Source organism: Fusarium oxysporum, chromosome 5 (genome assembly GCF_000149955.1).
Source record: "Fusarium oxysporum f. sp. lycopersici 4287 chromosome 5, whole genome shotgun sequence".
NCBI classification, from domain to species: domain Eukaryota; kingdom Fungi; phylum Ascomycota; class Sordariomycetes; order Hypocreales; family Nectriaceae; genus Fusarium; species Fusarium oxysporum.
Window position 1 is genome coordinate 4358137 of NC_030990.1, and position 19895 is coordinate 4378031.

Consider the following 19895-nt stretch of genomic DNA (forward strand, 5'->3'; position numbering starts at 1 on the left):
AGTAACGTTGTCCTGTCACATGAGAGAATAGTTCTTTGAAAGCTCGGCAACAGTACCCTGGGAGTTGTCAGTTCGAGTGACACTTGGCAACACAAGCAAAAGAGCTCATTTGCACGATCGACAATAGTGTTGGTAGACTTCTGATGGGTCAGAGATGGAGACACTCATTGCTATGGACGCATGATCGACATGTGACGGATGATAAGCTCCGGAGAACTTCTAGCCGTGAGTCACGATCAGTCATTGCCAGAACGAACTGGACAGGGATCTTAACAATGCTCTGGGAAACAGCAAGGACAGAGGTGGTAGATCAGATCCCGGGTTTCATGATATCGCAAGAAGTAAGAGTGTTAAATCCATGATACATGGAGGACCTGTGGGGTGCCTGAGGCTGTTTGATATTGGTCTAGGTGGTCACGGCAAAGCAGAATTTCAACGAAAACAGGCCTCAAACCTCTCCAATAACAGTAGCATATGGGAATGTTAGCTAGCTTAGGGTAACATTCTAGGTAGCTAAACCATATTGACTTTGTCTCTTCCTTCTGTAAAGTCCTAAGGGCTTGATGGATATAAGATTCATTGGTCACCGTGGAAGCTTTTGGGTAGAAGCTCGTATTGTGAAAAGGAATACCGTATTTCTGACATCTGTGTTGGACGCCTAAAGTTTAACCTTATGGCCAGAAAAAGCTTCTACAGCTGAAAGCATGCTGACGATGTGACTGTCGAAGTCGTAGACTGGCTGTTCGTGATTTTCTATCGTGAAAGCTACGTATTTGAGACACTGGTTTTGATTGGAGACCACCACCATGGTTGAATGGAAAGGTAGGAAGGGCGTGACTGCGTTATGGTTCGTCTTGTTTCAGAGAAATCGTTTCTTGAACCGTTTGCTTGATCGTAGTTCGATATCCTCCTAGACAGGTGTACAGCCAATACGCACGAGTTTGGACAATTACCAACTCTAAAATAGAACTTTGAGCCCATCCGCGAGTGTAGCTGGTTGATGAAGCTCAAGGGCAGCTACATGAACATTATCAATCACTCTGCTTCGTAGTCATTTCGCAAGCTAGGAAGGAACACCAGCAATTTTAAAATAGTCTGAAGATGAAGAGAGGAAATTCCATGACCGAAACCACCATTGAGATATCCAAGGATGTATTTGAGGAAGTCTAGTTCCGAGAGTGAGTGCTGGCAAGGTAGAAGCTGTACACTCTTGATTCTATATGAAATGGACTGCAAGACTAGCAATTAACAATAGTCCATAGACAATAGAGATATTAGTTAGCCTTGAATGATATACGTAACAATATTCTTGCTCGATGAATTGCCTCTGTATTGTGAACTCAGATGTCAACGTCGCTACGTTGAGTATGAACCATGTGGCTCCAGCATGACACTTACAGTCGAGCATTCTTAGTATTTGTAACTTCGAATTTTATGTAGATCACGCTTAGACATTATACTCATGTCGGTATCCTTTTTATAAAAAAATGAGAAATCATTTTGCTCCAGATTCTGCACATATCCCATGCTTGAAGTGGATGTTCGCGTGACCATAGCCTCATCTTTGAGCATACCACTTCTCAATAAGATCCTCGGATAATTTGAAGAGGTCCAAAGAGACCGAGAGAATGCTTAACGTTAAGTGGGAGAGTTTGAGCAACAGAATGAGAATGAAGATACACCTTATAGGCATCCTGGGAGGCAGTCGACCAGCGCGCATGACTCAATCGAAGGGTCTGGCTCAAGAACAATGCACGAAGCATCGACTATAGATTGCATCAAGACTGCCCATGCCAGTCGTAAGGCGTTACCCACTCCCGCTCCACGCGGCCTCCCATATTTCCCACACGACAGCTCGTCTGCCAAGCATGCAGCGGGCGGCTGCACAAGACTACGAGCCACAAGATCTACTAAAATTGAACAATGTAATGAGACAATCACGTTGAAGCTTAACAATATTGAATTATGGACATCTTCTAGCTAATACCAAGAGCATCACAGGCCTTGAGTACAGGCCGGGCGGGGTATCAAGCACATCGCGCTGGCAAGCATAGGCACGAATTAAACTGTCGCACATATATACTGACTGATATTGATATGAAATGTCAAACGAAGCGAAGCGCACTGCACTGTCAAGCATCTAGATCCTGCTTGCTTCAACAGCTTAGTCCTCGTGGGTAGGAGGACCAGCATAGTTCTTGTGACCCCAGACCCAGTACCAGATACCAGAAACCATGCAAGCAAAGACGAAGACGACGGGGGCGTAATTGACGGTTTCGGCGGTAACGGGGATGGCGGAGGGCATGCAGAAGAGGGGCATAGCCAACAGAGACCAGGCTAATAACGAGTTAGCAAGACATATCACGATAGAGGAGCTAGAGTACATACCGAGAGCGATCCAGTTGGCAACAGCACCAAACTTTCCGAGGTAGAACTGGCCAGTCTTGACCTGCTTGCGACCAGTAGCAAGACTGATAGCAATAGGAGTGGCGTAAGAAGCAGTCAAGCAAATGACACCGACACCGGAGAAAGCGTTGAAGGCGGCGGAGGATCCGAAGTAGATAACACCGAGGATGATCTCAATAACCATGCAAAGCATCATAGCGTTCAGGGGAACATCGAGAGAGGTGTTGACCTTGGACCACATCCTGGCACCGGGAATGGCACCATCACGAGCGAAAGCCCAAGCGCATCGAGAACTGGCAGTTGTGCAGCCAATACCGCAAATAATGGCGAGAACGATGAGAGGAATGAGAAGACCGAAGGCACCGCCGGAGCTGCCAACAGCGCTCTTGATGATGAGAGGCACGGGTTGGGCGGAGACGATGACGTCCTGGATCTCGGGCATGACGAACATGAGAGGGATGAGGAAGAGAAGACCGGCGAAGGTGTTGATGAAGATGGTAGCGACCATGGCCTTGGGGACCTGGACCTGAGGGTTCTGAACCTCCTCGCACATGCTATACCATGTTAGTACAGCTGTTCTGAGGTTGAGTTAGTTGGTAGACTGAGGACTCACGAGATAATCATTCCAGTAGAAGAAGTAGCATAAGCAGCGTGGAGGAGACCGACGCAGAAAGACCATCCCTTGGGCCAGCCGGAGTTGTCCTCGAAGTGTGTAAAGACCCAGTTAGCATCACGACGTCCGTTCTTAGCAATAGCAAGGATAGTGGCGATGATAGCGATGAGACCAGCGAAGGTCCAGAAGATAGCGGCGGTCTTTAAGCAGAGTATCAGTAACCATTACGTTCACAAGAGGAGGAGAGGAGGGCAAGCATACATCAATCCAGGGAAGCCACTTGTTACCGAGCGCAGAGACAGCATTGCACAGAAGAGTCAGGCCAAGGAAAACAAGGAAGACCTGGTAAGGCTCTCCAGACATGACACCAACGCCAGGGCTTTTCTCGAAGACATTGACACAGCCGACGATGAAGAGGGCGGTACCAAAGTTCACGGCGAGAGTGATGGTGATGTTTCCAACGATATAGAGCCAGCCACAAATCCAGCTAGCAATGCGACGCCATCGAGGAGGAGAAAGCATAAAGGCCTGGTAGTAAACACCTGTAGTATCACGCGATCAGTTACATGCTTTTTTTCACAGTGGGACGCGAGCAAATGGGAGGAATCTGTTTTTACCTCCAGCGGTAGGATAGACACTGGTGATTTCACCGAGAGAGCAAGCAACACAGACAATGATGAGGGAGACGGCGAGCCAGCCCCAGATGACGTTGACGGGACCGCCTCCAATCAGAGGATAAACCAGGGTTGTAGCGAGACCGTAGGGAATGGATGCGAGGACGAAGGACATGAAGGCGACCTGGAAGGTAGAGCGGTTACGCGACAGCTCAGCCTTGTAGCCGAGGTTCTCGAGGAGCTGATCAGCACCCTCAGTGTTTCCGAGCGAGGCCTTTGAGCCTCGACGAGGCTTCTGCTCTGCGACGGGGTCCATGACTCCAGTGCTTGTGCTGGCCGAGTCGTGTTTAGACATAATCGGGAGGGAGGGAGGATAAGACAACTACAACAGCAACAGTGTTGTAGAGGGGGGTGAGAGGAGGTGAGAGAGGAAAAAGAGAGTGACACGCGATACGAGGCGTGGGAATGTGAGGGGATTTAAAAAGAAAGGAATTGAATCTGGGGAAGAGTGACCATTGAAGAGATTTGGAGTAGACCGAACCTAGACAAGCACAAGCAAGGCATGGGAGGGAGAGAGGGAAAACGCTAAATTATCTACTGTTGCTGCGGGAGTGGGTTCTCCATGTGCGTGGGTGCGTGGTGGCAATGAATAGCCATGGGGCAGGGATCAAGCCAACGTCCGAAAGAGGAAAAGGTGAAAATGATTGAGACGTGAGAGAACCCACACGATGGAAAGCCAAGGGTCAGGCCTAGATACGGGCCAAGGTACAGGGGGGGTCGAGTGACTGATTACAGTGACTGACTGACTGTTACTGATCCTGTTAGTGAGTACAATGCTTACCCTCACTTCTAGTGCAACGACTGCACTCTGTATCACCAGTAAAGATGACAGCTCCCCTTAACAAACGCCTTGCAACGCCATCACCAACTCTCCGACCGAGCCAACCTTGAGTCCCCTCCCTATGATAGGCCAAGCGCGGGGCTGAAGCAAAAAAAGCGATTCATTCAACGACCGGGGAAACACGATACGATAGGCTTGAAGCCAAACCCCCTACGTCATGCTAGTGGGCTGCACAAGACGGACAAGCCGACACAAGGTTTCGGCGTCGACAGCTCAAACTGGAAGGAGATTAGCTCTGGCAGAGTAAAATACCGCGTTTCATAGGTCGAATCTCAAAGTGCCAATTACTGAGCCAAGCTTTCAGCCGTGGGCTACCTGTTAGCTAAACTGGTGGTAGGTGGTGGTTGGCTGGTAGGTTTCACCCGAGGACTGATACAGATATTGGCAGACATGTGCAGAGCTTTGACGGTCGAAGAGGTTGCTTGTGAAACAGGCAGATCATGCACATTCACCTTAAATTCACCCATCATATCTATCAAACCCCGAATGCCGGGATTGAATTGAATTGAATGCATCCCTCCCAATCTTGAACTTTACCTAATCTGGTGAATATCCAGTATGTGATCGTCAGGGTATCAGCACCCGCGCGCCCGGCAATCCTGGCATCTAACGTGGTTGAAGGATTGATAGCCTTGGCTAGTTATCACAAAGTTTGGGGTATTGAGCTTGGGAAACCGGTTCTATCGTAAACATCGTTACCCCTCGTTCCTTGGATGCGCCTTATTCCTATCTAAGAAGTCCGGCGACATTTCCGTGATAGATAATGAACTGCCGTCTATCTCCAGCACGCACGTGACCGGTTCGTCCAAGATAACGAGCCGTAAACGCTGTATCTCATGATATGTACGGGCAAGATATGTATGTAGATACGACATCATGAAGCTATCGTCGCGTATCTCAACCCCGACCTCCGTTGTAATCAGCACCGCCAGCCTTCCTCAACCTCACAACGATATCCCCCTCATCCAGCTCGGACCGATCCCCCGTGGTGACCGCGATGCTATGATGCGAGAGCTGCCTCTTGACGTCGCCGCTCTCGATGCTAACGCGTGCTTTGCGCATGACCTTTGTGTTCTCTCCGATCCAGACGACCAGCGCAAACTTGACACGCTTGCTCTCCTTGTCGTTGGCGTACTCGACGCGAACGTAGCCGTACTGCACCTGCCCGTCGTCCAGCTCCTTGACCATCTCGGCCAGACCGCCTGTTCCCGTCTTGGTGAGGCTCAGCTTGTTCCCCACGGCCGACGCGTACGAGATGAGCAGCCAGTTTGTCTCATCTTTGTCTGAGCGCACGGCGTCGTAGGCTGCGCTGACTTCTGGTGCGTCGAGACCCGACATTGTGATATGTGTGTATAATTCGTCGCAGATATAGAGATTGGATCGGTCGGTACGCCTTCGAATCAGATTGTAGAGGGCAGGCTCGGCGCGAAGGAATAAACTGGGCCTGGGTACGTAGTGTGTGAGTGAGATCAACCAACAAAAGCTCTGTATCGGAAGACGGCAGAGGAATAGAGAAAGGGTTCAAGCTTGGATCAGGCCTCAAAAGACAAGACAAACTCAGGAGTTCAGGGGCCCTCTCTGTGCCTTGCCTTTGCGATTTCTCCCCCCCTGTACCAAAAAAAAAGCCATGGCTCTTCTGGGAAAAGCTCGGCTATGTACGGAACACACTCTAGAAGCCCGCTGATCCATATTTTGTGCATTTGACGCTAGAAGAGAAACGGAACAACTCCGTTCTGTTGGTCTCACGCCAAGAATTTTGGTAGTCTAGGATTCTGACACGGTCTCTTCGTAAAACGAGCTTGGTCGCTTGGCTCATGAAAGAACACCGTGAGGGAAACGTTGCAGCTTCAGCTCAGGGGCTGATCCGGCTCCTCTTACCGGAGACCCGTTTTCTCGTCTAACCTCCACGATATAATCGTCGGAATATTAATATTTGCTTTTGTTGTACGTAAAAAGCGCGGGTTAACAACAGATTAACTTCTTCCCCTCCCCCGTGGGACACTAGGAAGATTCATCTAGCGACGATGGTAGGGCTTGGTGTGTTTTGAGGGGTTCAAGATGACACCAGACACTGCAACATTTGCTCAAATACCATTTACTCGCCTGCTTTTTGCATAATTCCTGATGTCTCAAGCTAATACTGCGATAATCACCCAAGGAACCAATAACATACTCCAGTCAATTCTCCAACGACGATCCAATTCCTCAAGACAATCAACACGGCAATAATCACTGAAAGAACAGCACAATCGGGCCGAGACGGTAACACTTGCGGGGGCTGCTTACGGTGCTCCAGCGCTGTAAGAAATGGAAATCCACCGTCGCCCGCCGTTTCACTCGGAAAACTGAAGTGTGCTGTAGCGAGGGGAGGCCTTGTAAGTGGATAGCGGACATGGATCCCATGGTCCAGTGAAATTGTTTTATAGATTCTGGACTTGATAACTTTTCGTAATGAGAAAGAGGGAAAATGTCTCAATTAATGGGACTCGATGAACAGAAAAGAAAACGTCAGAATACGGGCGCATCGAGATTGTAATTTAATTGTCCGTAAAAAAATTGAAGATCTCGGGTTTATCGCTGTACAGAGTAAACTCAATCAGGCTCTGATCAGCTTCTGCAAGTAATTTTTTTTCTTCTACTTTTGAAGAAGAATTCTAGACTCTTTCTTTTTTACAAGGATATTTTAATATTACCTGTCATATCGAGCTTGATCCCCCGAATTACGGAAATTGAGCGACCATTAAATCCCGATAAAAACGGACAGTCCAATAATTGACCATTAGTTACCTTGCAGCCTTGATATCCCGTCTTTCTCGGTAGCCAGAAGAACAATAGTGTCTTTTACTAGCAGGCTCTGGGGTGGCAATGCATCGTATGATGTGCTTGCGAACCAACGCATTATAGCTGAGCGATGGCCTTGTTTTTGCTGTGTTGGTTTGGACGCATGAAATGAACATACGACTACGGTGAGCTGGAAACTAGCCTGCGACGGTCTCGGGATCGGGAGGTTGCTTCCGCGTGAAGCTTGTTCGTATATTTGTGGCCACTGGTGGCATGGATGGTCGTGCGTTGGTTGACTTGTTGAAACATTCGGATGTTAACGACTGGCCTTTGACGACTTGAAGTCTCCGATTGAACCTCCATATGCTTTCAAACTTCTGCAAGCACGCGGCAATAAGCACTAAGCTGCACGGCGCTTGAATGACCCCTGAGGGCAATGGCCCTTATGCTTGGACAATCACATGCTGGGTATTTAAGCTTAAACACGTGTGCAAGGTTGACTTGCATTACTTCATCCTCGGCCTAAGCAAGTCCCTCAAGACCTTCAATATGCGTAGAGACAAACACAGGAACCTAACATTAAATGGATTCGTATGTTCTTGGCGATATGATGTATCATGAACAGATCTCGGCATTGAAGGACTGCGAAAGATGAGACATGCTACTTTGGTAACTACTCGCTCCTTCGCCCCTGGGGCAAGAAATCTTTGTGAAAGTCTTCTAGAAGTAAGACAAGGGGGCTTTTCTATTTTTAAAATGGAACCAAGGTCTTCCGTAGGGCGTCGAAACAAAGTATCATGGTCGAAGCGTGATAAAGCTTGCATTTAGCCCCTAATGTCTCGAGCAGAGTCTTGGGCGTTTCAGGGCACTCGTTGAAGCATTGGGCAAGCTGGACAGAAGTGAACTGTTGCAAACATCCCGGATCCTTTGACTGAGTGAGTGTCTTTGAGAGAAAGAGCATCGTGTTGTGTCAAGTTGTCCGGCACGGGCTGCTTGTTATGCACCCATTTCGATTTAGCTGAGTATTAACATCGTTCGACTAACAGACAAAACTTGAACTAAGATCTGAAGTAAACTAAGTAAGAGATAAGTCGAGAAGCATATTATAAGTGAAATAATTTCTATAAGATACTTATTATAAATAAGCAGAGATAGCATATTTCAAGGTTTATCGAAAGCAGTCATCTGACCAAATAATTAAGCCATAGCAAAACGGCCTCATCTTGAGATAAGTGCATGCCTAAGAATTAGTTTCCACTATTTTGAAGCCTAAGAGCTGAGCAAGATCTTTGAAAGGTGTGCTGTTGTGTATCAGGCACCTGCTGAACAGTTTCAAGCAGCCCTCAACATCCCCCATTGGAATCTCGAGGTGACAACAGATATGATCCTGATCCTTTATGGCACCTGGGTCATAAGAGAAGCTGTATAATAAAAAGTTTATAAAGAGATAGCTCTTCAAAATCCTTTCTTGCATTGTTTGAGAGAGAACTCTTACCATCACAAAACACAACGATAAAGGAGGTAGGCTAGCTTTTCAATACTGGATCATGAAGAACATGTTGTTTAAACAAGTTTTCATTAATGTTCTGATTTTTGGCAATTATCCTCCCGAGCCAGCCTGGAGATCTTTCAATTGCTGGGTTTTGAAACCGATAGGGGCGACTTCTTCTGCTGAAGTTGATATGTCGATTCCACCGAACACTGATTTGAGTTACAATGAGTAGTTTATATGCATAAAAAGTCTATGATGGGCTGAAAGCCGATATGTTAGGGTCTAGTCGCTTTAGAGAAGCGGTATCCTTCCGACATCAATGCGTGAACCTAAACAGCTCTTGTTCCTGCAATGTCCAAACCATCCAATACTCTAAAACCAGCTAACGCTCTTATGTATGCGGATCTTTCGTGAAAGTCGTCTTTTCTGTTTTGATTATTTAACCTCAAGTTTGTAGAATCAACGTGACTTAGCCGATATGCCAGCGGGCGTTACATTTGGACCTGGTTGAATTAAGCTTATTTCTTAGCCGACCAGTCTCACAAGTTTCATCTAATAGAGTTCATGTAGCGAATTGCTTCTTTGGGAAGGAGCATAGATGCTAGCATCCTTTGTAGGCATGCCGTGGTTTATGTTCATCATGGCAATGGCTTCCATCTGATGATGTCCGTACTGGAAATTTGCTGTGCCTAATCATGTCGAGGGTATATGTTGAATTTCATTATCTACATAGAACTTCAAGGTACTTCTACTGGTTGACCTTTGAAACCACTGGGTCAGCCGTCTTCTCTCCGTCTCCTCCCTCTCGGTCACTTGCCCCATCGACAATACTTCCAGAGCTTTCCTCATCAGACACTCTCGAGTCGATCGCAGTACCCTCATAACCACCCTTAACAAGCTGAGGATTCCTTCGAGCCCACCATAGCAAGCCAAGCTGGACAAAAACCGATGCAAAAGACATCGCTGTGGCCAGTGGAAATCCAATAGGATATTGTGGGGCGTCTGCAACTCTGAAAGCACGAAGTGGAATCGTTGCATGGCCGATATACACGATCATAACTGTGATCGCAACGACAATTGCTCTCGCTTCAGGCTCCTTTCTCATAAGTTCAGCAAACCACGCCATCAGTGAAGGAGCTCCGGCGTTGGCAGCATAGGTCATGAAGTAGAATGCCATAACGACCTTCTGATCTGAAGGCCAAGCACAAAGCACGCAAAGCAGGACACCAAATGAGAATGTAGATCCAGTACTGATCTGCCATCTCCAATGTTTCCAGTCCGACAAGCCGTTCAAAATAAGATTGGAAACAATCTGAAGAGCATAACCGCCCAGGGGGAGGACATTGACCTGGTATGTGCTATACATACGATTACCAGCCGCGTCCTTGAGACTCTCGATGTAAAGAACAAAGTACGAAGTGGCGCGGTGAGCCCAGGCATTCAAGGCAAAAGCAACGAGGAAGAAGTACGTCACAGGATGGACGATCAACTTGCGCAACTTCTGCTTCAAGACAGCCGGAGGGATAAGTTTCGACGTATTTGCGCCAAAGCCCTCCATTCGCTCACGAGATAACTTCTTCTCATCCTCTGTCAACCACTTCGCACGTGTGTACGCAGGCGTATCAGGAATGATGAAGAAGCCAACAATTCCCTGAGCGATGGTAATAACACCTGAAACAATGAAAAGCCACTGCCATCCAGCTATTCCATGAGCGCCGTTTAGGTTACGGTACAGAGCTGCTTGGAGGGCACCGAGGAACATGGCTCCTGCGACGTCGGAAACATTGAAGCAGGCGATTCGGAAGGCGAGCTCTTTGGGTGTGTACCAGTTGAAGATGAGGGAGACGACACTGGGCCAGAAGACGGCTGAGAAGAGACCGAGGAAGAAGCGGAGGGCGTAGACGGTTGTTGCGTTTTGGGCTTTGCAGGTGCTGTTATCTGTGTAAGTAAACTATGAAAGACCACACTGGAGCATAGAGACTTACACTATGACAAAGAGACCCCAGATGATCTCGCAAGTTGGTAGAAACAGGGATGGGCGGACCTAGTATCGAATTAGCATGACTCAAAGCACCAAGGTTGTTCAACTCACCCTCGTCTGAGCCAACTGCCCAGGAACAAGACCAATGGCATATCCAATAGAGAAGTAGGTGTTGAAAAAGACCAACTCATTGCCGTACAGACTCAAAGCTTCTCGCATTCCGGAAACATATGCTTGTGTCGTTGCAGACTGATCCATCTCCTTCATGATGCCAGCAATGAAAGTCCATGTCAGGAGAAGACAATCAAGCTTGAGAATTAAGACATGCCTAGGATTGCGAAAATAGGGAATCGCTTTGGAGATATGCTTAAAGATGCCCGTTTGAGGGGGATATGTTACAGTCTCAGCTGTATCTGTCCGTTGAGCAGTGACAGTCGCCATTATTACAGCTATCTCTCAAGAGAAATGAGTATGCACTGAGAACAAACAATGCAAAGATCCATTTATGAAAAGACGGCTCAGGGTTATATACATATCAACCATCACGACCCTGTCTTCACCTCATCCCCAACCCGACAAACCATGACAGATGTGAAACTCCAGATAGGAATTTAGCGGGTCAATCCAGCATCTGCAGTTCTCGCGTCATTCGCCGCCCAAAGAACGACATTCTCCCAAACGGGCGATATCTGTCGGCCAAGCCCCGACGCTTGCAGGTTAAGCTTATATCTTTATCACCGACGATTATGTGCTTTATTATCATCGCATCGAGTGCGACTGTCTGCTCAGATCTATACCTTTCTCAAGGGGGAATCTGCTGGTGGAGGCGGACCGATCGCGAATGTATCAGCTTGACAGGGAAAATTAACGGATCTGGTAATTCTGCCGTATCGCGTGTTTATCTCTTACAAGTGGGGGGACATGGTGTAAGCGAAAATTATTGCCAAGAACAGGCATATCGCTTGATATCGCAAGACTCTTCATGGCTTGTGTAGATAGACTCGCGTCCGAATAACAAAGCTGATAAAAGCCAGCTGGATCCAAAGCACTTCAAGTTGGCATGAGCAATGTAGGAATTTGAAACCACCATAATCGAGGCAACGGCTGATTTGGTCCAGTATCAGGTCATCAAGACTATTACCATTCAAGGGTGTAGAGCATCATCGATACCAGAATAGCAAGGCAAAAGTGCAGACTCTTGTTGTTGGCTTGAATCTTCATGCGTAGTCATCGATGTAAAATGGAGAAATAACTCACCGTATATCCAAGAAGAATATTTTGAGGCCACCCAGAACGTACACTCACATCTCATAGGTAGCCTACTTGCACTTTGCAACACCACTCCAAAGAATCACGCCTATAAAAGCTCGCCCATTAGAAGGTGCAGCTGCAATAATTACGCCACAACATAGACTGACACGCCCGATTGCCGTGTGTAGCTTTAGCTTTCCTGGGCATCTGTCGTTGCAGAGCGATCGTCCCTCTCATGCCAATGTCTACAAAGCGCGGCTCTTCTTCCTAGCATATCTGAAGGAATATCCAATATCAACCAGCTCTTCTGTAGGTTACCATTGTCAAAGCATTACTTGCAGCAGTCAAAGCGAATTCAATCTGCCAAGATACGAGTCTATCTCTCCTGCTAAATCTCTATGTATATCCCCTTGCATTATGCCTTGAAGAAATATGACTAACTGAGAGTAGCCACGTTAAGATGTCTTCAGAGTGGAAGCCTGATTACCGGAAGGAGGATAATGGTGCTCCAGTCTACGATCAAAAGGAGGAACAGCCTGGTCCAGCATATGAGGATAACTCTGCTGAAGTTGTATTTGAGGGAGGCAGGGATTCTGGAAGTGGCTGGAATACTGATGAAGCAAATGAGAGCCTGTCTGATAGCTTATCTTCTAGTGGATCCTCGTCTTAGTTGAGGAGCTTGGAAGTCTGAGTGACTAATATATAAATATTTCTGTATATAGAGTAACGGTTGAGAAGAAACACTGCTGTTACGTATGTATTAGGAGTGCGTTTAGCGCAGTGATAAATGGACTTTATGGTTGTTAAGGCCATATAATCAGAAGCTGTATTCTTGTCTTGTTGTGAGATGGGCGTGGCTCATAATGCCCCCTGCAACGAGAGGCACATTCTTTATGTGTTTTAAGCTCCGTCATGTGCGCCGTGTTGACTGAGATGTCAACAATGCGAGAGTCAGATGAAACAGAGCATGCCAAGCACATCATCCGAAATGATCCAGTGCCAAAGAAGCAACTCAGCAATATGATTGTCAAAAGCATCAGTCACAGTTCCCAGTAATCATAGTTGAAAGCAAAAAGAGCGTCATTATTAGTTGACTACAGATAGGTTATTCCCAAAAACCCCAGTAGAATTGAAACTGCATTAAGTCTAACTACAAAGTCAGTGGCACAAGACAATGCCACCATTTGTATTGCGGATCTTCCCAAAGAGAAAACCAGAAAGGAAGGCAAACGTTCAAGATCAGAAACTCAACTCAAGCTGTGTGAGTCGCTTAGAGAAGAGCGGCAACAGCAGCGAGGAGAGCAAGGGCGCTGACGGCCTGCTTGCCAGCGCTGCTGACAATGACGGGGACACAGTGGTCACCCTCGCAGCTGGAGCCGCTCTCGCCCTTGGATCCAGAGCCCTCGGAGCCGCTCTCGCCCTTGGAGCCGGAACCCTCGGAGCCACTCTCGCCCTTAGAGCCGGAACCCTCAGAGCCGGAGCTGCCCTTGGAGCCAGAGCCCTCAGAGCCGGAGCCACCGTTGGAGCCGTTGCCTCCGTTTCCACCGTTTCCACCGTTACCTCCGTTTCCGCCATTGCCACCGTTACCGCCGTTACCGCCGTTGCCACCCTTGGAGCCACCACCGTTGGTAGGGCAGGTATCCTTGGTGCAGCTGGGGACCTCGGCCTCCTTGCACTCAGCGGGGGTACCCCAGGAGTTCTCCCAAGGCTTGTAGACGACATCACCGTGCTCGCAGACATCGCAGTCAGCGGGAACGAAGAAGTTCTTCTGGTTGTACCAGTCGTGGCACTCCTCAGGTTTGTAGACGGTGAGACCGTGGCAGCTGCCGTTGGAGCAGTACTTGGGGACGTACTGAGAGCCACCCTGGCAATCGCAAGCCTCAGAGATGTAGACAAGCTCACCGTCGCACTCATCACCAGGGTAAGAAACGAAGATGTAGACAACCTTGGAGCCGTTGTCGTTCTCGGGGTAGCACTTGCCGTTGGAGCAGACGTAGATGGCAGTGACGGTCTGGGTCTCAGTGGCAGTGGCATCGGAGATGGTGGTGGTGAAGGTGGTGGTCAGGGTAAACTGGTCAGTGACAGTAGCAGTGAGGACATCGGTGATGGTGACATCAGGGCCGTTGACAGCGACGTAGACAGTGAGGCGGATGGTGTTGGGGATAGCCTGGCGGGCCTGGATGCGGCTGCGGCGAGCAAGAGGAGCATCACCACCACAGAACTCAGAGTCGTCTCCGGGGCACTCGATGTCACACTGGTCAGAGTCCACACGGCTGGTGTTGTCACCATCGATCTCGTCACCGGCATAGCAATCCTCATCGTGGACACCGAAGTAAGCGCGGCCCTCGGCGAGGCTGGCGCAGAGGTTGAGGTCCATGGAGCCAGAAGATTGAAGAAGCTCGAAGGTAGGGAAGCCATTAGTTGAGCCGACACAGCCGAAGAAAACAAAGTCGCCGATGGAGCCGGGGAAGCCAGGAGCAGATGTTGCAGAAGAAGTAGGAGCAGTGGTCTCAGTACCGGTAGGCTGGATGGTCTCGCCCTCGGAGTTGGTGGTGGCACCCTCAGAGTTGGTAGCAGCAGTCTCAGTCTCGGTGCCGGTCTGGGTGCCAGTAGGGAAGACAGTCTCGCCCTCGCTGTTGGTGGTGGCACCCTCAGAGTTGGTGGCAGCAGTCTCAGTCTCGGTGCCAGTCTCAGTGCCAGTAGGCTGGATGGTCTCGCCCTCAGAGTTGGTAGTAGCGCCCTCAGAGTTGGTGTTGGTAGGCTCAGCAGTGCCAGTGGTGTCGGTTCCAGTAGTACCGCTGCCGTTGCCGCCACCGTTACCGGCACCAGGGTTGCTGGAACCAGGGGGGCCGACAGCGAGATCAGAGACTTCGAGGCGGGAGGAGGTAGCACCACAAGACTGAACAAACTCGACGTTGGGGGCGTTACCAGTGGAAGGAGTGCTATCAGAACTCTTGGAGGCAGAGCCGGTGGAGAGACCCTCAGAGAAGACGCTCACACCGTCAACAGTGACGTCAAGGGTGCAGTCGGTCTCAGCACGCTTCCGGGTCTCGAGGAGCTCGACGAGGATCTCCCAGAGGATGATGAACAAGTTTCCAACGGGGAAGTCGTTGAAGGTGTCGTCGGGAATACCAATGGAGAAGGAAGCAATGCCATTGGGACCAGCGAACAGGGAACTATAGTGCTGATTAGAGTTTGTGACCGAGTCGCGGGCCGTTTGGGAGTAGACTTACATAGCGATACTTCCATCGGGGCGAGTGACAAACGAAGCGCCAGGTCCCAGGCTAGCACCGCCGAGGTCGACAGGCTGAGCAGCACCAGCAGAGCCGGTGGGAGCAGCCTCAGAGGTAGTGGTAGCGGTCTCAGTAGCAGGGATACTGGAGTTGGTGAATCGCTGACCCATGACGCTCGAGGCCGCAGCCAGGAGCAAACCGGTAGAGAAACGCATGATTAGGTAACTTTTTTGCTGTTGAGCGAATGTATTAAAGAGTGAATGAAAGAATGTGTTCTTTGTTTGTAAACGAATGGACCTGGTCCTCGATGGGAAGATTGGAAGTGAGGATGAGATGAGAATATTCTGGACAAGAACACCAGCCTCTATATATACAGATTTTCCCACTTCACATCAACAATTCCTTACTCTATGATATTTCCGTTATCCGCCCTTTGGAATATTGGTCTCCTGCATGCAAACATTCCTGATACACGGTTGCTAGATCCGAAAGCATGCAAGGGCGATACCATCACTCCACCCGGTGTGGACCAAAAGCAGATGGTTGATGAAAATGTCTCACCAGCACAGGCACGATCAACCAGTCTAGACGATAATATTCCATTCTTCAAGGTTTTTGGCTAGCTATTTGCAGACTACCGCTCAAGCTACTTTTTTTTGCTTTCGTATTTACGGAGTGTGCTTTTGGAGTTGAAGATATGGAAGCGGCCCCCTATGTCTCCCTTGATAAGGCAATTTCACCGAGGAATTCCAACAACGGTTTTCTGTACCTATTCAATAATAAAATAAGCAAAATCTTGGAGTTGTCACCAAGTTTTACAGGCGTACCAAGCTTTTGTTGACCAGCCACACCAAGAGTCGTTATCAAACCACCATAGCAATAAAGTTGTTACCGCACATATCTCCCACAAGCGATAACAGAGACAAGCCAAGACTTGACAAGAAATGCAACAATACCTTAGTTTAAAGTCAAACAATCCTTTTTCCACTTATCACATTTCCCCATTAATGCCCGTGACAACAGCCTGTACTGAAAACCTCCTCATCTGGTGGCTTCAGCAACAAAATTTCAAAAGGTATGCTCTTGATCTGCGCGGCCCAGACACGGCGTAGGGCCAGAATCAGAATTGTCCAGTAGGGAGAAGAACGAGTGTCACTTTCCTTTCATTGAGACCAGTGGCGAAATCGGCTGCACCCATCGCCCGACGAAGCCAGTGGACTGTCAATGTCTGAACCAGTGAGATCTCTGTGCCTTGCATGAGGTCGGACGCGTAAGTGGTAATTTACAGTGTTTCTCCCGCAATTGCTTAGCTATGTGGCTGGAAATTCTTGTGTGTGGTTGATGTTGCACTTTGATCCTGCGGTAAGCCCTTTTGGATGATTCTGTTTGAATGGTTGCGGAGATATGGTGTGGTTCAGATTACCGGAAACAAGGAACCGATGCTGGGTCATTTGATCATGTCTTGATCTAGTGTGTTGTCTCCAACGATCGCTAAGTGGATGCGATGAGAGAGCTATCAATCAGATTGATAGCAAGATACTACAGTATCTTACAACGGTTCTACGACGGATCATCATGCTAAACAAAACAACAGGCCCAAGCTTCATCATTGACTCCGGCTGGTGACATACATACAATGCCATGTAATCTGCACATTGGGATCTGGATGTCACTGATGCAAGGGCAAATCGTCTTGCCCGTGGTTATTGACGGGAACCTACCCTATGCTATTTCAAGAAAACTGCAAGAGTGACAGCGCTTATCCTTAGCGTTTGAACTAAACGGCAGCCCAGCTGAGCGCCGTTTGCGGTTCGACGTTTGGTGGAGCGTTGGAAAGCGTTGGGACTTGTTGTTGCTAGCGCGCCTAATCACGTCAATCACTTGATGTAAGGTTTATTACCACGGTAATATTCGGTTCCGAAAGTTTATTGCACTGCGGAATTGAACCCAATGATGTGATCTGATGATTGCTCGAGTGGTGATGCTTGGCACTGCCATTATTCATCCCCTCTAGGCGGCCGCTCAGCAACCAATTCGTATAGCAAACAGAGGAATGAACAAGAGTATGCAGTGAATTACCCGACATCGAACCCGCAAAATCCCCCTCCCTGACCCCAGTCCCCTCCAGCCTTGTAAGGTACCTAGCGCTGTACTCCCACGGAGATCAAACAAACCCGCAGTGAATATTCCCCTGCATCGACAGCCCTGGAGACGACATTTCTTGCGATCTTGCCAAGATGGAATGCAGAATTTGTGTCTCAGGAACAAGCTTTGGCTCCCGAGTCCGAGGCTGAGAAGGATAATTGGCGAAGAACAGAGATGTGAGACACTGCAAGGGTGTTGCCTGTGCTACCCCCTTTGTCGAGATGTTGCGATGGAATGTGAAGCGGCGAAGAAAGAGGGGGGGGGGCCGAGCGGTGATCTTTGGAATGGTGTTATGAGAGGTCTATGACGATGGGAATAATTGGATTTGATTTAGGGTGAGTACTGGAAGAATGCTGAAATAGGAGAAGGAGGCTCTAACACTTACTGAGTCATTGTTAGATTGCCTGGCCTTCGCTTGTTGCCAGTGTATTGATACAGCTAATACTACTGCTAATCGCGGTGAAATGAATATTTGTCAGTTGGTTTGTCGGACATTTTTGCAGTCTAAAAAAAAACTACGAATAACCGTGTTATGATAATTAATATGACGCTTTCTAGCTCACCGGGGTAATAACTCGAAGTATCTGTTGAGCTGCTATGATTACTTGATCGAGATTGCTTCGAAATGTCGTGGTTACCCTGTACTCCAACTGGTGTGACATTGTCTTGGAAGCGCGGATATCCGGCAAAAGACTCGTGTCGATGACGGAAGTAAATCGCAAGTCACTCTTCAAGACGATCCTTCAAATGAAGCATTTGTGGGCAAGATTACGTCCAAAAGCGGTGGTATGTTGTGAGCGTGAATCCTCGTATTTTCCTTTACCGACCCGTCTTCCCGGATCATCGCAAACGGCCTCGTGCAATTGACTTTTGAACCGTTTTCCTTGGCAAGCCATTTCCAGTCGACACATGGTCTACACATGATTTAATGACGTCGCACGAAGTTACACGGCGTTCCATTCATCGATCACGATTAATTAAGTCCGTCCCTCGCTTATAAGTGGAGGCAGCGACGCTTGCACGAGTCACGATAATGGGGTAAACAAACTGGGGGAGCCATTTGTATATCAAGAGATAGACTGCCAATTAAAGTATACACTTCCATTTCCCAAACACATAAAACCAATTATGATATCCATCAATATTTTACGCACCGCCCAAATGCTAGATGCACGCAACCATTATTTGCACCGTTCCAAATTATCGACATAGAATGACCGAGCAAACATCTAATGGTAGTTTGAGCTGCTTACAGCTGGAAAGCACCAGCAGCCATGGATGAGAAGAGCAGAGCACCAATGGCAAGGCCAAGGGTGTTGATGCTAGACTTGGGAGCGAAGCCAGCAGCGGCGTTTCCACTCTCAGTAGAAGTCTCAGAGCTAGAAGAGCTAGTACCGGTGCTGGTAGAGGTACCAGAAGCAGTACCAGTAGAGCTCTTGTCATCATCATCCTTGTCATCGTCGCCGGAGATGACGCTAGCCTGGGCGGTAGCGGGGACGTCGGCGTCCTTTGTCTTTGTAGTCTTCTTGCTTCCGCTGCAGAAGACGTCGGCGTCGGGGGCGCCATTGGAGAAGAGGCACTTTGCGAGCTCGCCGATGGTCTGGTCGAGGGCGACGCAGTAGAGGCCGCAGCCGTTGTAGTAGCTCACGATCTTGGCATCACCGCAGCACTTCTGCATGATCTCGGTGTGGTTGTCCTTGAAGGGCATGGCGCAGGTGTTGTCCTGGTTGGGGGTGTCATAGAGGTTTGTGCAGGCCGTGGGGACGGCGCTGGCGGTGCTGAGAGTGGTGGAAGACATGATGACGGTTTGTGTTTAAAAAGTGTATTAAAACTTTCAAGATAGCGATTGTAGTTGAAGAAGGACGAAAAAGAATTAACGAATGTTGGTGATGGAGATGATGGAGGAACAAAAAAGTTACGCGTCGGCTGAGGGATGGGCTTAGCACGGGATGGGCAGACGGGTCAGTTTTTGTCTCTGCTAGGCTCGCATTAAGGGGTTAATCCGGGGTTCTTGGCCTATCAGCAGCGCCACTCCAAATTTAGCAGCATGAGCTAAGGCTCGTATCATGGCAAGGATGTGGAGGTGAGAGGATCCAGTTGCTAGGCAACTTTGGTAAGGATCGGAGGCAGGTTTTTTGAGGATGGACACTACGTAAGCGGAGGAAATCTTTGTGAAGATCTTCCGATGGAAAGTTATAGACAGAGTTGAGCTTGAAATAGTAGTAAAGCTTGTGACTCTGGTGATGGTAGACGGTTGATGCAGCTGAAAATCGCAAATTGGTATGATGTAAGTGGACCACTTCCCGCTCTTGGCGTACGGAGATCAGATCAGTTCGGAAATTGGCTGTCAAGGCTGCATCCTGCACAGACGTTGAAAAAGTTTACTTGGAAGCCTGATGGAAGCCGGACAGTGTCTTTGACGTAACGCCATATTGAATACAGTGACATGCTTGGTGTAACCTTACCGAAGCATCGCGA

The 19895-nt window shown here is 48.6% G+C and overlaps 6 protein-coding genes across 7 annotated transcripts; 1 reads left to right on the plus strand and 5 right to left on the minus strand.

Annotated features, from left to right (window-relative positions):
• Window positions 1–1930: 1930 nt before the first annotated feature.
• FOXG_02474 (uncharacterized protein) lies at window positions 1931–4326 on the minus strand. 2 transcript variants are annotated; one of them, XM_018379928.1, is made up of 5 exons: window positions 3637–4326; window positions 3281–3561; window positions 3020–3219; window positions 2389–2960; window positions 1931–2337 (listed from the first exon to the last, which is right to left on the minus strand). In XM_018379928.1, exons 1-5 carry the CDS (start codon window positions 3986–3988, stop codon window positions 2165–2167), a joined length of 1578 nt encoding a protein of 525 aa, XP_018236064.1. In that variant the 5' UTR covers window positions 3989–4326; the 3' UTR covers window positions 1931–2164. The 2 variants fall into 2 exon arrangements, with proteins under 2 accessions (XP_018236064.1, XP_018236065.1); XM_018379929.1 differs by having other exon boundaries at window positions 3281–4326.
• A 629-nt stretch (window positions 4327–4955) lies between these two features.
• On the minus strand, window positions 4956–6430 carry FOXG_02475 (uncharacterized protein). The gene has a single exon (XM_018379930.1). It carries the CDS (start codon window positions 5870–5872, stop codon window positions 5432–5434), a length of 441 nt encoding a protein of 146 aa, XP_018236066.1. The 5' UTR covers window positions 5873–6430; the 3' UTR covers window positions 4956–5431.
• A 3001-nt stretch (window positions 6431–9431) lies between these two features.
• On the minus strand, window positions 9432–11291 carry FOXG_02476 (uncharacterized protein). Its single transcript, XM_018379931.1, has 3 exons — window positions 10900–11291; window positions 10793–10851; window positions 9432–10738 (listed from the first exon to the last, which is right to left on the minus strand). The coding sequence occupies exons 1-3, from the start codon at window positions 11227–11229 to the stop codon at window positions 9556–9558; spliced, it is 1572 nt and encodes a 523-aa protein (XP_018236067.1). The 5' UTR covers window positions 11230–11291; the 3' UTR covers window positions 9432–9555.
• Window positions 11292–12499: 1208 nt separating this feature from the next.
• FOXG_18320 (uncharacterized protein) lies at window positions 12500–12709 on the plus strand (the record flags this gene model as incomplete). The annotated part of the gene is made up of 1 exon (XM_018398389.1): window positions 12500–12709. One exon carries the CDS (start codon window positions 12500–12502, stop codon window positions 12707–12709), a length of 210 nt encoding a protein of 69 aa, XP_018236068.1.
• Window positions 12710–13101: 392 nt separating this feature from the next.
• Window positions 13102–15676, minus strand: FOXG_02477 (uncharacterized protein). Its single transcript, XM_018379932.1, has 2 exons — window positions 15273–15676; window positions 13102–15215 (listed from the first exon to the last, which is right to left on the minus strand). The coding sequence occupies exons 1-2, from the start codon at window positions 15485–15487 to the stop codon at window positions 13310–13312; spliced, it is 2121 nt and encodes a 706-aa protein (XP_018236069.1). The 5' UTR covers window positions 15488–15676; the 3' UTR covers window positions 13102–13309.
• A 2617-nt stretch (window positions 15677–18293) lies between these two features.
• Window positions 18294–19577, minus strand: FOXG_02478 (uncharacterized protein). The gene has a single exon (XM_018379933.1). It carries the CDS (start codon window positions 19213–19215, stop codon window positions 18667–18669), a length of 549 nt encoding a protein of 182 aa, XP_018236070.1. The 5' UTR covers window positions 19216–19577; the 3' UTR covers window positions 18294–18666.
• Between the last annotated feature and the right edge of the window lie 318 nt (window positions 19578–19895).

Excerpts from the sequence above, each read along its gene's own strand:
- FOXG_02474 (XM_018379928.1), bottom strand. The coding sequence starts at position 3,988 with ATGTCTAAACACGACTCGGCCAGCACAAGCACTGGAGTCATGGACCCC. Across the intron at positions 3,562-3,636 it reads TGTCTATCCTACCGCTGGAG|GTGTTTACTACCAGGCCTTT; the intron begins GTAAAAACAGAT and ends GTGATACTACAG. Across the intron at positions 2,961-3,019 it reads TCTACTGGAATGATTATCTC|CATGTGCGAGGAGGTTCAGA; the intron begins GTGAGTCCTCAG and ends AACATGGTATAG.
- FOXG_02475 (XM_018379930.1), bottom strand. The coding sequence starts at position 5,872 with ATGTCGGGTCTCGACGCACCAGAAGTCAGCGCAGCCTACGACGCCGTG.
- FOXG_02476 (XM_018379931.1), bottom strand. The coding sequence starts at position 11,229 with ATGGCGACTGTCACTGCTCAACGGACAGATACAGCTGAGACTGTAACA. Across the intron at positions 10,852-10,899 it reads GGCAGTTGGCTCAGACGAGG|GTCCGCCCATCCCTGTTTCT; the intron begins GTGAGTTGAACA and ends ATTCGATACTAG. Across the intron at positions 10,739-10,792 it reads TGGGGTCTCTTTGTCATAGT|CACCTGCAAAGCCCAAAACG; the intron begins GTAAGTCTCTAT and ends CACAGATAACAG.
- FOXG_02477 (XM_018379932.1), bottom strand. The coding sequence starts at position 15,487 with ATGCGTTTCTCTACCGGTTTGCTCCTGGCTGCGGCCTCGAGCGTCATG. Across the intron at positions 15,216-15,272 it reads CCCGATGGAAGTATCGCTAT|TTCCCTGTTCGCTGGTCCCA; the intron begins GTAAGTCTACTC and ends TCAGCACTATAG.
- FOXG_02478 (XM_018379933.1), bottom strand. The coding sequence starts at position 19,215 with ATGTCTTCCACCACTCTCAGCACCGCCAGCGCCGTCCCCACGGCCTGC.